This window comes from Schistocerca serialis, chromosome 8 (assembly GCF_023864345.2).
Source record: "Schistocerca serialis cubense isolate TAMUIC-IGC-003099 chromosome 8, iqSchSeri2.2, whole genome shotgun sequence".
Lineage (NCBI taxonomy): Eukaryota > Metazoa > Arthropoda > Insecta > Orthoptera > Acrididae > Schistocerca > Schistocerca serialis.
In genome coordinates, this window is record NC_064645.1 from 611,977,326 (window position 1) to 611,991,766 (window position 14,441).

The 14,441-nt window shown below is 41.3% G+C and overlaps 1 protein-coding gene across 1 annotated transcript in view; it reads right to left on the minus strand.

The window, feature by feature from the left end:
- LOC126416620 (tetratricopeptide repeat protein 8) overlaps positions 1-14,441 on the minus strand; it is an 84,671-nt gene that overhangs the window by 65,402 nt on the left and 4,828 nt on the right. Inside the window, exons 4-5 of the mRNA XM_050084376.1 lie at positions 7,476-7,750; positions 1,977-2,126 (exon numbers count right to left, since the gene is read on the minus strand). Of these exons, the coding sequence (XP_049940333.1) occupies positions 1,977-2,126; positions 7,476-7,750 (425 nt within the window). The remainder of the gene's footprint in view (positions 1-1,976; positions 2,127-7,475; positions 7,751-14,441) is intronic.

Here is a 14,441-nt window from a genome sequence, read left to right on the forward strand (position 1 = left end):
TTATCTTCAATATCAAATTCTAGTTTTTTTTATCTAAGTACTGAAATTGGTTATACTGTGTCCAACTTAAGTCAGTGAACAGTTGGTTTACATGAATTGTCAGGGAATTACTTAATTCGTTCTTTAAATCTAATTTCAAACTCTCCACTTTATCATTTAAGGCATTGAACTTAGCATTTAAAACCTCACCCTGTGCTTCTAGTTTTTCACTTAAAGTAGTACTTAGTTCCTTTCTTATACCAACTGAATCCACCTACTGTTCAGCTAATCTATCATTTAACTGAGTATTTACTGAATCTAACTTAAGACTTAGTTCTTGTTTTAAAGTAGCTGAATTTAACTGTAAACTCTGAGCTTCTAGATTTTTATTTAAGTAGTAATTTGGGTGTTTTGAGCTTTGATTAAATTCACTGCTTCAGACCAGTCTGGCATTTCCCTAGTCACTCTAATAGCTGTGGCTAGTTCTGTTAGTTGCTGTTCTTGATCCACATTCTTCCTACTTTTAGATTGAGTTATCATTAAAAATAAAATTCACCTCCGAGTATAATAACTATACTAAAAGTCTATTATTGAACAGTGTCCTTAACTTCACACTCAATTAACTGTCTTTCACTCACCCGGCATAGAGTTTTAGGTTGCATTGGTGAGCAGGCGTGCAATCTGCGCCGGTGAAATGAAAGGTTAGTTTTAGCGTCGGTGAACAGATTTGTAGTCAGCACCAATGAGCAGCAGCTGGCGTCGTCGGTGTCGGTTGCTGGTTATAGGGTCCACACCCCCACCATGTGTGTGCGGGCTGCTTACTCCTCACACTGGATCTTCATTATTGAATAGTTCTCGTCGTAACTCTTCTTAGTCTAAACTGTTGAAATTTTCCTTGCGCCTTTTCTTATATCATATTTATTAATCTTCACTCCTTTTTGCTGTTTATGCAGAATCCAACTCTGTGAACCATTTCCCTGTCTCGTTACTAATGGTTGCTATGGCAACTCACAATATCCTTTTATCTTTATTTCGTTTCGAAATTCCTCTTTCTTCGAGTCTTGATCATGTCGGTCACCACGTTCTAACGGTTTTGGTGACAAGAGAAGCGGTGCAAAGCTGGATTGTAATCTTCACACTTCTCTTACTGCAGTTGACTTACTTGAAACTTTTAGCTGATCCTCTTCTCTGGATATGCGGCTGCATCGATCATCACTGGTTAGAGGAACTAACAAATACTCTCTCTCTCTCTCTCTCTCTCACTAGAAATACCTCAGTGACCTCATACTTACAGTTCAATTCAGGTATATTTTCATCTCCACAAGTTTCACATAAACATACAAATTCTTGTAAGTCAACTATGACAACACCCGTTAGATACAATTAAACATAACCACAATTGTCTGGTTTTAACAAACAAATAATTTATAGATATCCCCTGCGACTTGCTTGGTTCAGAGCTAAGATATGAAGTGAGTTAAAAGTCTATAGACAAATGTTCATTTTTCTTTTTTTTTCCAACAATCCCATTCACTAATACAGCAAAGAGTAGCATTTAATTACTCCATGTCCTCTTCCACAGCGTCTGTGGTGCTTAAGGCAAACATTGTCGGTGTCGCTTTTCTAACGCAGCTCCTGTTTTCCCTTGACAAACGTCAATCCTGCATACACAGACATGTGTTGTGCAGTAAATAGGCTCTCTCTCCCACTTATCTCTAGTTTTCGAGGCGGCAGAAAGTTGAGTGGTTCCAGAATTTACGTGTAAATTCTTAAAGCATTAAAATTGCCTCAAAACAGTATAAGAAAATCACACAGAATTGAAACAAGTCATCAGGCTAACAATGTGAATCAGAGTTTTCAAGTTCAAAAATTCAATTTTTTTTCTTAATTTGAATGTGCCACATTTATAATTGAGCTAAATAGTGATTTGTGTATCTTTCTCTTCTTTACTTTCTAAACTGAAAAAAAGAGTAATGAACTACTGGAATAAATCTAACCTGTAAAATCGAAGAGCTACCTCTGGTTGGTCTGTATAAAAGTGTTGCATCCCTATGCATGCTATAGCCTCAACATGGGTGGCATCTTCCTTCAGAATGTCTTTATAATATTTTACAGAGACTGTTATCTTGTTCATGCCCTCAAACAACCTGCAACAAAAAACAAAAATTGATAACCAGACCAAGTAATATATTTTATTAATGAAAGTTGTTCACATGTCTATATTTTAATTTTTTGTTGAGTTTATATGTACAGTACTTCAGAAAGAAAACTCCTTCTTCAAGGTTCAGGACTCAATGAACCTCTATACATCACGTGATGAAGCAGTTTACCTACATTTTTCATGTAAAACTTCTTCACCATTTACCCATCTACATCGTTTCAACTTAAGCACACAAACTGATCAACAGAAACATTGGTCACTCCTTACCTATAAATATTTACAACTCACATTCTAGAATGCAGGTAATAGCTATGGGATGATCAGAACAGTGATTTTTTTTTTTTACTTTATGTATCTCAATTCAGTAGTTCTCCACTATATGTGAATAAAGTGGCCAGAGGCTGTGGCCATGTGTGTGAGGGTGGCACTTGTGGGAATGTGTTTGTGCATGTTTTCTATTTCGGAAGGACTTTGTTCACAAGGTTATATATTTGAGCAGTTTCTCTCATTTTGCCAATCTTTGACTCAATTCCTCCCCTATGTGGTGAGTAACAATCTGTCCTTTCTGTATTGCTGTTATTCCATCCTGGATTTTACACTGCTTAAAAAATAAAGTACTTCATTATACTTCTTACAAACTTTCAATGACTGAACAGCTTACAATATACATACAACTAGCAGTCTTTATTGCTAGAACTAGCACGTCTTTATTGCTAGATATTTTGAACAATAATGATAAAGTAAACAAATAAAAAATATACTTGGATAGAATGAATCTGCTAAGTTTTGGATTTACTCACCCTGGTTTAAAGTTTCATTTAATTCTTATTATTAACTCATACAACACTTCTCAGTTTCTAATAGCCTCATCATCAACAGCACTGAAACCCTAATTTTCTTACCTTCTTATGAAAATCGCAAGTGGCATGCAAACAGTGGAATGAGTAGACATAGAAGTTAGTAATGAATCTGTGCAGGGGTATACTGACAAAATCGAGAAGGCAGTATCTCACCACAAGTGGCCCCACAGATTAGATGTGGTTTTCGTTCCATAGACCAAAAAATGGCTCTGAGCACTATGGGACTTAACTTCTAAGGTCATCAGTCCCCTCCCAAAAAATGAGATGATTCTCTTGGGTGTGGAACATGTCAGAAAGTATAACATAAAACATTTGAATATAATACTTATTACCCTCATCGTTTGTCAGGAGATTGTCGAAAATGTGAATACAATGCGGTAAACTGGAACAGATAATATTCACAGAATTAACACGCTATCAGAATGAAACATTGTTATGCACTTTTAATAAATCTCGACTGTTGTGACCAAGTGCTGTCAAAACTAAAATCTAGCAGACATTTTTACTTAAGCTGGTTTAACAGTCTCTGTTAAGATATTGATCTAGAGTAGAAGGAGTTCCCTACCAAAAAGTCTTTCGAACTACGTTTAAACCGTGCTTTATCTGAAACCAGGTTTTTAATGGTTGCTGGCAATTTACTGAAAATGTATGTTCCTGAATATTAGACCCCTTTTTGGACCAAGGTAAGTGATTTTAGGTCTTTATGTAGAATGTTCTTATTCCTAGCACTGATACTATGTATTGAGCTGTTGGTTGGAAATAGAGATGTATTAGTTGCAACAAATTTCTTTAAGGAATTAATATACTGAGAAGCAGTGGTTAGAATACAAAGTTTTGGAACAGATTTCTACATGATGTTCTTGAATTTACAACACAAATGATTTTTATCACACGCTTTTGCACCCTAAAAACTTTTTGCTTGGTTTGATGAGCTGCCCCAGAATATGATCCCGACATGCAGCTTTACTGTATGATTAAATGATGATGGCGTCCTCTTGGGTAAAATATTCCGGAGGTAAAATAGTCCCCCATTCGGATCTCCGGGCGGGGACTACTCAAGAGGACGTCGTTGTCAGGAGAAAGAAAACTGGCGTTCTAAGGATCGGAGCGTGGAATGTCAGATCCCTTAATCGGGCAAGTAGGTTAGAAAATTTAAAAAGGGAAATGGATAGGTTAAAGTTAGATATAGTGGGAATTAGTGAAGTTCGGTGGCAGGAGGAACAAGACTTTTGGTCAGGTGATTACAGGGTTATAAATACAAAATCAAATAGGGGTAATGCAGGAGTAGGTCTAATAATGAATAAAAAAATAGGAGTGCGGGTTAGCTACTACAAGCAGCATAGTGAACGCATTATTGTGGCCAAGATAGACACAAAGCCCATGCCTACTACAGTAGTACAAGTTTATATGCCAACTAGCTCTGCAGATGATGAACATCGAGTATAGATTTAAGTATCAGGAAGTCGTTTCTGAAAGTATTTGTATGGAGTGTAGCCACAGAAGAATGCTGAAGATAAATAAGGTGGGTAGATCACGTAACTAATGAGGAGGTATTGAATAGGATTGGGGAGAAGAGAAGTTAGTGGCACAACTTGACTAGAAGAAGGGATCGGTTGGTAGGACATGTTTTGAGGCATCAAGGGATCACAAATTTAGCATTAGAGGGCAGCGTGGAGGGTAAAAATCGTAGAGGGAGACCAAGAGATGAATACACTAACCAGATTCAGAAGGATGTAGGTTGTAGTAGGTACTGGGAGATGAAGAAGCTTGCACAGGATAGAGCAGCATGGAGAGCTGCATCAAACCAGTCTCAGGACTGAAAACCACAACAACAACAACAACAACAACAACAACAACAAGACATAATAGAATGAAAGCAAGCAAAGTATGCAAGTTTTTTTTTATATAAATATATCTTCTACATCTGACATTATTCTCACTGCAAATGCAGACTTGTTTAGGTGCTTAAGCAATTCTGTAGTATGCCCCTCCCCATTGAATTTATTATCAAGTTGTAATCATAGAAATTTAACACTGTCAACCACTTCTGCATGTCTTCATATTTTATACACATGCTGGAAGGAAATCTCTTACAGGTTTTGAACTGCTTGTAGTGGGTCTTCTTGAAGTTTAATGACAGTGAATTATCTTTAAACCATTTATTAATATCACTGAAAATTTTATTAGCAGCTGTTTCTAAATATGTGCTTGACTTGCTACTTATTGCAATGTTTGTATAATCTGCAAACAAAACAAACTTAGCATCTGGCAATGTAACAGATGACAGGTCATTAACACACACAAGAAAAAGCAATGGACCCAAGATGGAATCTTGAGGAACACCACATGTAATTAATTCCCAGTCAGAAGAAGAAGACAGACTGCTTACTGCACAGGTATTTTGCAACGACACTTGGTAGCCCTAGTGCACTTAATGCGGACAGCTAGACAGTTTTTGTCACTAACAGAAAGTGGATAGTCCCATGTTCACCAACATGTAGAACCAGGCTAAAAAATTTATGACCTCAACATCTGCACCCATGTCAATATATCTTGATCTTGCTGAAATGCATTTTTAACAATGGAAAATCCAGGATGGAATAATAAAAATATTATGAAAAGGACAGCTGGTACTCAACAAATAGCAGAGATGCTGAGTCGCACTTAGGCACAACAAAAAGACTTTCAGCCAAAAAGGCCGTCATCGGAATTAAACACACACACACACACACACACACACACACACACACACACACACACACACACACACACACACACAAAAGTGCAACTCACACATACATGACATGACCATAGTCTCTGGCTGCATAGGCAGCTATCCTTTTCATAAAACTGAAATTCATTTTTGCTGTATGATAAATTTCAAGGAGAAAATTTTACAGACAGGACTGGACAGGAAAGACAAACGCTGCGAACCATAATGGCTGTTTCAACCAATAATTTGACTACAAAGATAGAAAACAAAAGCATCTCATTTTAAAGCAAGGAAGATTGTTGTGTGTGATTTACTAAAGCCATGAAAGAAGATAGAACAATCCTTCTGGTGTAGACTTTTTATTATTTTACAGAATGAGGTTGAGACTTAGTTCAAGACAATCGTGAATAAGTGGTTCTTGTTTTTGGTATTTTGTGATATGGCTGGCCAGAGCTTATGATAACGTGAAAATCACAGCATTGGAAAGAAAGGTTGTTTCAACTGGATCGCCTCTTAAACTTATCTGTGGAATTAAATCTTTGCTGCCAGACGCAACAAATCTATGTTAAGCACAGTGTAAATACTACTGGGCCTCAGATAGTTGACAGTGCTCTCCCCAAGGGTGGCATTCTGAGCCCTCTCCTGTGAATAGCATACAAGCAAGACCTTGAAAAATGTTTTACACCAAGGGTAACTACCTTAACAGTTTGCTGTATTTGACAAGCTGCTCCCATGAAACAGCAAAAGAAATTACGTACGATTTCATAGAAAATTTTAGAATTTGGCTGAAAGGCACTGGCCTAAATTAATCCCAGAAAATTCATACAAAGATATTTTTATGTAGAAAGTGGTTCCACAGTGCCCCAATTATATGCTGCATGGAGGAACACACATCTCATTCTGGCGTCAAGTTTATAACATGAGAACTGTCTCAACATTAGTTAGGATAGCTCATGTAAATTATGGGTTTGTTTATAAACAACTTTTATGCTATCACCTTATGCAATGCATTTTGGAAAATGATTCCCATTTTCAAGTGCATTTTTCTCAGTGTATTATTCTATTTTTTGTAATGTTTTTGGTGTGAGTTCCTGCATTGTTCTATTGACTTTAAGTTTTCTTATGGTCAGTTTGTGCAGAGTCTCACACAGGTTGAACATCACACACAATTTTCTGTGCACTGTATACATTCAGAATAACAAACTTACATAAACAATGTGTAACTGTTTGTTTATGTAAGTCCTTTTCCTTCTGCCTGAAGGAGGAGCCACTGGCTCCAAAAGCTTGCCCATTACAACCGTCTTTTATGTGTTTGTTCTGCCGCCTCTTGGTGAGTAGATTTTTTATCTATCCAGTTAAATTATTTTGCCAAAAATTGATTGTTTTTGTTTTTATATGTGTAATGTATTTGATGTATCCTACACAAGTATATTAAACGGCCCTAAGGCAAATAAACAGAACTATGTATTTTAGAACTGGTGATGTCGTGTCACAATGTTTTGATGAGTTTCGTTCCCATCATCTTCAAGCAAAGCCATACTTGAAGGTGATGAGTATGAAACTGAACTGAGGGTGTATATTGATCTTTTCTGCAGATATCCTCCATTCCTGAAGCTTTATATGTAACCTGGTGATCGGTGTTTCCTAAGAATTTATATACCAGTCAGGACAATGCACCAATGTGGCTTCCTTTCTTGTTCTACAGTATTCTATGTTCATCTAATAATTATATCAAGAATTTAATCTGATGTCAGTGCCCCACCTGGCTATTTCTGTTGTAAGTGTCACTTCATTAGGAAAGTACTCGAGTCCTGTCTTGCAAACATCGAGTGCTGTCAGAGGCTGATCCAGACGAATATAAACCCTTGCCAACCTCAAAAATGTCTCGACCGTCTGTTGCCACTTCAGAGCTGAACGAAACTGTTGCTCTGCATCTCGCATCAGGCCCATTACAAAGTAACATTTCCCAAGTTGTACTTTCCACCACCAGTCTTTGAACAAAGAGGCCTCAGTTGCCTGCACAGCAAGTTCCATAGCCTGTAACAAGTATGATAGTTAGTAAACACAGTAACATCTCCAGAGAAGGTAACATTCTTAGTATTATCCCATCACATAATAGTATATACCCTCAATTTGTACAAGCTACAAATTTCTCTTGCACCACAGTGGGTTTGCTTCAACATTCCAGTGAGTAAAATCCCATACCCTGCAGTTCAGTTTCATACTCATCATCTTCAAGTATGGCTTTGCTTGAAGATGATGGGAACAAAATTCGTCAAAACATTGTGACACGACATCACCACCACTTGGCTGACCACCCAAGAAGATTGGAATATGATGAGATAGCCTGCAATCACAAGGAATTGTGTTTAATAAATATGTGCACAGAATAAACTGACTTGTTTCTCAATGGCACTTATCCCCCACTGATTGTAAAGAACACATGTGACCACTGCATTCCGTTAACTTTCTGTCAAGGCTTCCATCTGAGGGGACGATGACTAAAGTAATGAGTTCTCTCCTAACAGGAGACTGAGAGGATGATAACAACTTAGATAGCACAACGACCTTGTTGAAAATCATTGATGTGGTCTGTTGTTACCTATTTCATGACACATTAAATATATGAGGAGTGAGACGGAGTGCCATTAAAATTTCCTTTATCATAGTTTTTATGATTCGAAGTACAATTTGTAATAATTAACAGAAAACTAGCTATGACATGAAAGACTGTTTCCACTCACCAAAGATGGCATGTTGAATTGCAGACAGGCATGACAAAAATAATGTTACACATTAAGCTTTCGGCTGAAGGTCAGTCTGGCCTGAGCAGCCACAGATAGTGCTTATGTACATGGGAGGAGTGCCTGCTTCTGTAAATGCAAGTGTGTTTCTCTTTTCAGATGAAGGCTTTGGCAAAAAGCTGAACGTGTAACAAATTTTTCATTGTGCGTATCTGCAACTCAATGTGTCATCTTTATGGTGAGTAGCAATGTTTCCTTTCCATTATTGTTGACATTCCTACCTGTACTTTCTGTCAGATTCCTTACATTATTACTTTAGTATATACCATTCTGGTTGGCCCACAGGTGTGTTAAGCAGATCTTATACTGCTCTGCAAATGGATGTAGTCTTTTCATTATGAATTAGTATTTGTACCCCATTTTTGTTTTTATGATCAAGTTTAGCAGTCATTTGTTCAACTTTCGCAAATTTCTACGGCAAGGACTGAATCCTGAGAATGACAACAGTGAAAGCTTAGGAACTACAAATGAAATTTCACTATGTTAGATTCTACTAAAATTTCCCAGCAGCTGCTGAATGCAGGGTTCTGTGTGTATATTTAATGTAGGTGGTGAAATGCAGGTTCACAGTGTCCTATATGAAGTGTTAAATCAATTTCTCTTCAGTAAGGTGCTCTATTCATGTGTCGCTATAGCTTTTTCAGTGCTCAAAGCAATGGGATGGATGGCAGAGGGACTTTGTTGTCTTAAACATTGGTACAACATAGTAATGTTTGAACAGGTGAAAAGAAAAGACAAGTACAAAACCATCACATTACAGGGGCAAAATTTATTGTATTTTCTTGATTATGGGGTGGAGGACAGGGATCAAGAAGGCATTAATATCATTAGCAAACCTCATCTGCCAGAAAGAGAAATGGATAGAGATGTGCGAGCCCAGTGTGGCAAAAATGCATAAAAGGGTGAGAGATACATAAACTCTGATTGTATCTGCCAGATGATAGATTTTCTCACATGCTCCAGAATGGCCAGTTACTTGTTTTTTTTTTTTTTTTTTGGTAGGGTTTAAGGGCGCTCAACTGCTGAGGTCATTAGCGCCCAGTCACTGGTGTTAGAGCACAAGGAATCTGCTGAAACTCAAGGGGATGGGGGGACATCAGAAGGACCTGACAAAGATGCAGATTAAATAAGTAAAAAGGTTAAATGTCTTTGGTCAAGCCAGTTAAAGTTATAAAACGCAGAATACGAGCAGCTGCTCGAGCGTCATCAGCTAAAACATCCGGTAAGGTAGATGGCAGGGACAGGACAACACGAAATTGACTAAAACGGGGACACGACAATAAAACATGGCGCACCGTTAATGCCTGACCACAAGGGCACTGCGGGGCTGGGTCACCGGAGAGCAGGTAGCGGTGGCTAAACCGGCAATGCCCAATCCGCAACCTGGTCAGCAGGACCTCCTCGTGCCGAGATGGTCGGGAGGAAGTTGTCCAAGCAGTTGGGAGCGGTTTTACTGCCCGGAGCTTGTTTCCTTGGAGGGATGACCAAGCATCCCACCACAAGGACACAAGCCTCTTACATACATCCCCACAAACGTCAGATGACGGGACACAATGGGAGGCTGGCCGAGGCTGGAGGACTGCAGCCTTGGCTGCAGCATCCGCAGCCTCATTCCCAGGCACTCCTACATGTCCGGGAACCCACAGAAAGCTGACAGAACTGCCATTATCAGCGAAAGAATGGAGGGACTGCTGTATCCGTTGAATCAAGGGATGGAGCGGATAGGGAGCCCCAAGGCTCTGAAGAGCACTGAGTGAGTCAGTGCAGAGTACATACGATGAATGGCGGTGGCGGCGGGCATACTGAATGGCCTGATGGAGAGCAAAAAGCTCGGCCGTAAAGCTGGAACATTGGTCAAGGAGCCGGTATTTAAAGGTGGCGGTCCCGACGACAAATGCACAGCCGACACCATCGTCAGTTTTGGAGCCATCGGTGTAAATAAAGGTGTGACCGGCAAGTCTAGCACGAAGTTCGACAAACTGTGAGCAATACACTGCAGCCGGAGTAACCTCCTTCGGGAGTGAGCTGAGGTCGAGATAAATACGAACCGAAGCCTGGAGCCAAGGTGGTGTCGGGCTCTCACCCTCTCTGAAGGTGGTAGGGAGGGCAAAATCCAATTGTCGAAGCAGGCGACGGAAGCGGACTCCAGGGGGCAGCAGGGCAGACACATACAACCCGTACTGACGGTCGAGAGAATCGGCGAAGAAGGACTTGTAAGAGGGGTGTTCGGGCATAGACAACAGCCGGCAGGCATACCGACACAGCAGTATGTCGCGCCGGTAGGTCAATGGTAACTCGGCAGCTTCAGCATAAAGACTCTCGACAGGACTAGTGTAGAAGGCTCCGGTCGCAAGACGTATGCCCCGATGGTGGATGGAGTTGAGCCGGCGTAAGAGGGATGGCCGAGCGGACGAGTAGACGAAGCTCCCATAATCCAGCTTCGATCGGACTATGGACCGATACAAGCGAAGCAGGACAGTGCGATCCGCTCCCCAAGATGAACTGCTAAGAACTCTGAGGACATTAAGGGAACGTGTACAACGGGCCGCCAAATAAGAGACATGTGGAGACCAACACAGTTTCCTGTCCAACGTGAGCCCTAGAAACTTAGTTGTGTCCACGAATGGGAGAACAACGGGACCGAGATGTAAGGATGGCGGAAGGAACGCTTTATGTCGCCAAAAGTTCATACAAACCGTCTTCTCTTCAGAGAACCGGAAGCCATTTGCCACGCTCCATGAGTAGAGGCTGTCTAGACAACGCTGAAGGCAGCGCTCCAGGAGGCATGTTCTCTGGGCACTGCAGTAGATCGCGAAGTCATAGACAAAGAGAGAGCCTGAGACATTAGGTGGAATGCAATGCATAATTGGATTGATCGCGATGGCAAAAAGGGCTACGCTCAAGACGGACCCCTGAGGCACTCCGTTCTCCTGGAGGAAGACGTCGGACAATACGGAACCCACACGTACCCTAAACTTTCGATCCGTTAAAAAGGAATCAATAAAAAGGGGCAGACGACCGCGTAGGCCCCACTTGTGCATAGTGCGGAGGATACCTCCTCTCCAACAGGTATCATAAGCCTTCTCCAAGTCGAAGAACACGGCTACCGTTTGGCGCCTTCGCAAAAAGTTGTTCATGATGAATGTCGACAAGGTCACAAGGTGGTCAACAGCGGAGCGGCGGCGACGAAAGCCGCATTGGACATTAGTAAGTAGCCGTCGAGATTCAAGAATCCAAACTAACCGAGCATTAACCATGCGCTCCATCACCTTACAGACACAGCTTGTAAGAGAAATGGGGCGGTAACTAGAAGGAAGGTGTCTATCCTTCCCGGGTTTGGGTATAGGAACAACAACGGCGTCACGTCAACGCATGGGGACTTGACCTTCGGTCCAGACGCGATTGTAGGTACGAAGAAGGAAGCTTTTGCCCGCCGGAGAAAGGTGTGCCAGCATCTGAACGTGAATGGCATCTGGCCCCGGAGCAGAGGACCGGGACAGTGCAAGCGCACGTTCGAGTTCCTGCGTAGTAAAGGGGGCATTGTAAGTTTCCAGATTCAGCGAGTGGAAGGAAGGTCGCCGAGCCTCGTCTGCCTCTTTCCTGGGAAGGAAGGCAGGATGGTAATGGGCGGAGCTTGAAACCTCCGCGAAAAAGCGGCCAAAGACGTTGGAGACAGCCACAGGATCAACAAGGACCTCATTACCTGAGGTCAGGCCAGGTACCGAGGAGTGGGCCTTAATGCCCGACAGCCGGCGCAGGCTACCCCAAACGACGGAAGAGGGAGTAAAACTGTTAAAGGAGCTGGTGAAAGAGGCCCAACAAGCTTTTTTGCTATCTTTGATGACTCTACGGCATTGCGCTCAGAGTCGTTTGTATTCAATACAATTCGCCAACGTAGGATGGCGGCGAAAGGTGCGTAGAGCACGTCGTCGAGCACAGATAGCGTCCCTACAAGCCTCGTTCCACCAGGGGACGGAAACGCGACGTGAAGAAGAAGTAGTACGAGGTATGGAACGTTCGGCAGCACTGATAATAACAGCCGTGAGGTATTCGACCTGACTGTCACAACTGGGAAAATCGTGGTCCGGAAAGGTCGCCAGGGAGGAGTAAAGTCCCCAGTCAGCTTTCAGTATGTTCCAGCTCGAAGGACGTGGGGATGGGGTGTGGTGCAGGAGACGAACGACACAGGGGAAGTGGTCGCTCGAATAGGTGTCAGAAAGGACATACCACTCGAACCGACGGGCAAGAGTGGTAGAACAGATCGAGAGGTCCAAGTGGGAGTAGGTATGAGTAGAGTCCGAGAGGAAAGTCGGGGCGCCGGTATTGAGGCAGACAAGAGTGAGATGGTTGAAGAGATCCGCCAAGAGTGAGCCTCTTTGACAGGATGCAGGAGAGCCCCAAAGGGGATGATGGGCATTGAAGTCGCCAAACAATAAGAACGGCGGGGGAAGCTGATCGATCAGGTGCATCATGTCAGCCCGACTAACAGCAGATGATGGTGGAGTGTAGATGGTACAAACTGAAAAAGTAAAAGCAGAAAGAGTAATGCGGATAGCTATTGCTTGGAGTGGGGTGGTCAATGGGATGGGATGGTAATAGACATCGTCCCGAACGAGCAACATGACCCCACCATGAGCTGGGATACCGTCCACAGGGGTGAGGTCATACCGCTCCGAAGTATAGTGGGAAAAGGCAATACGGTCAGTCGGGCGCAACTTGGTTTCCTGGAGACCAAGGACGAGCGGACAGTGCAGGCGGAGGAGCAGTTGTAATTCCTCCCGATTAGATCGAATACCTCTTATGTTCCAATGAAACAACGCCACTGCTAGTCAAAAAGTTGGGGGAACGAGACGGGGAAGAGCTGGTCACCTCGATGAGTTACTTGTTTGTATGTTCCATAGATGATAATTGAGAGCTTTCATTATGATACAGAACAAGTCAGTTTTACAATTATAGTTTATTTTCCAAACGAAAAATGTGGCAGCTTGCTGACCCTTTACATGATAACTTCGGAGGTTGTTTCTTTCCCTGCGTATAATAATTTATACTTAACTATGTTCAAATTATTAAAATTCTCTAGGCTATTATGCAGTGGGCTGTTATCTAACAGAACACAGAAGACAATGGCATTATAGTCCAGGGAATTTTAGTAAATTTAACCTTTTCAGTGCAGAAAGTTTGTTAATTTTATCATCCATTAATTTTTTTTACATTAACTTGATAGATGATAAAAGATTTTTACACCTCAGTACATCACTCTTTTCTGTGCCACACTAAGGCTGAGTGATTGGTAGTTAAAATTGTTTCTCCTTACAGTATTATATTTAAGTGTCAGTACACCCAACTGTTTAAAGGCCTATGTACAAGAGGTTCTGGAGTAAGCATCACATAATATTCTTACTACAGGCTTCTGTGCAACAGATTTTGTTTTCCTAAATGATGAGTTACCCCTGAAAATGATGCCATAAGGCATAAGTGGGTGAAAGTAGAAAAAGTAAGACAACATTTTTATATTTTCATCTCCAAAATATGATATTATCAGAAATGCAAAAGTTGTAAAGTTGGTACATTGTTGACGATTTGTATATTGCGATTTCCAGTTCAGTAAGTAGCTTGCAATAAGTAGCATGTCAAGTACAGATTTAGAACTGGATCCTAATCAAACTTCCACTGTCATCAATAAATAGCTTAAAGCTAATTCACTGTCATTAAACTCTGAGAAGACCCATTATATGCAGTTCAGAGCCTGTAAGAGATTTCCTTCCAGGATATGTATAACTTATGAAGACAAGCAGATTGAGAGGTTGACATTGTTAAATTTTTGGGATTACAACTCAATAATAAATTCAGTTGGGAAGGGCACATCACAGAATCGCTGAACCACCTAAACAAGTCTGTATCTGCAGTGAGAATGGTGTTAGATG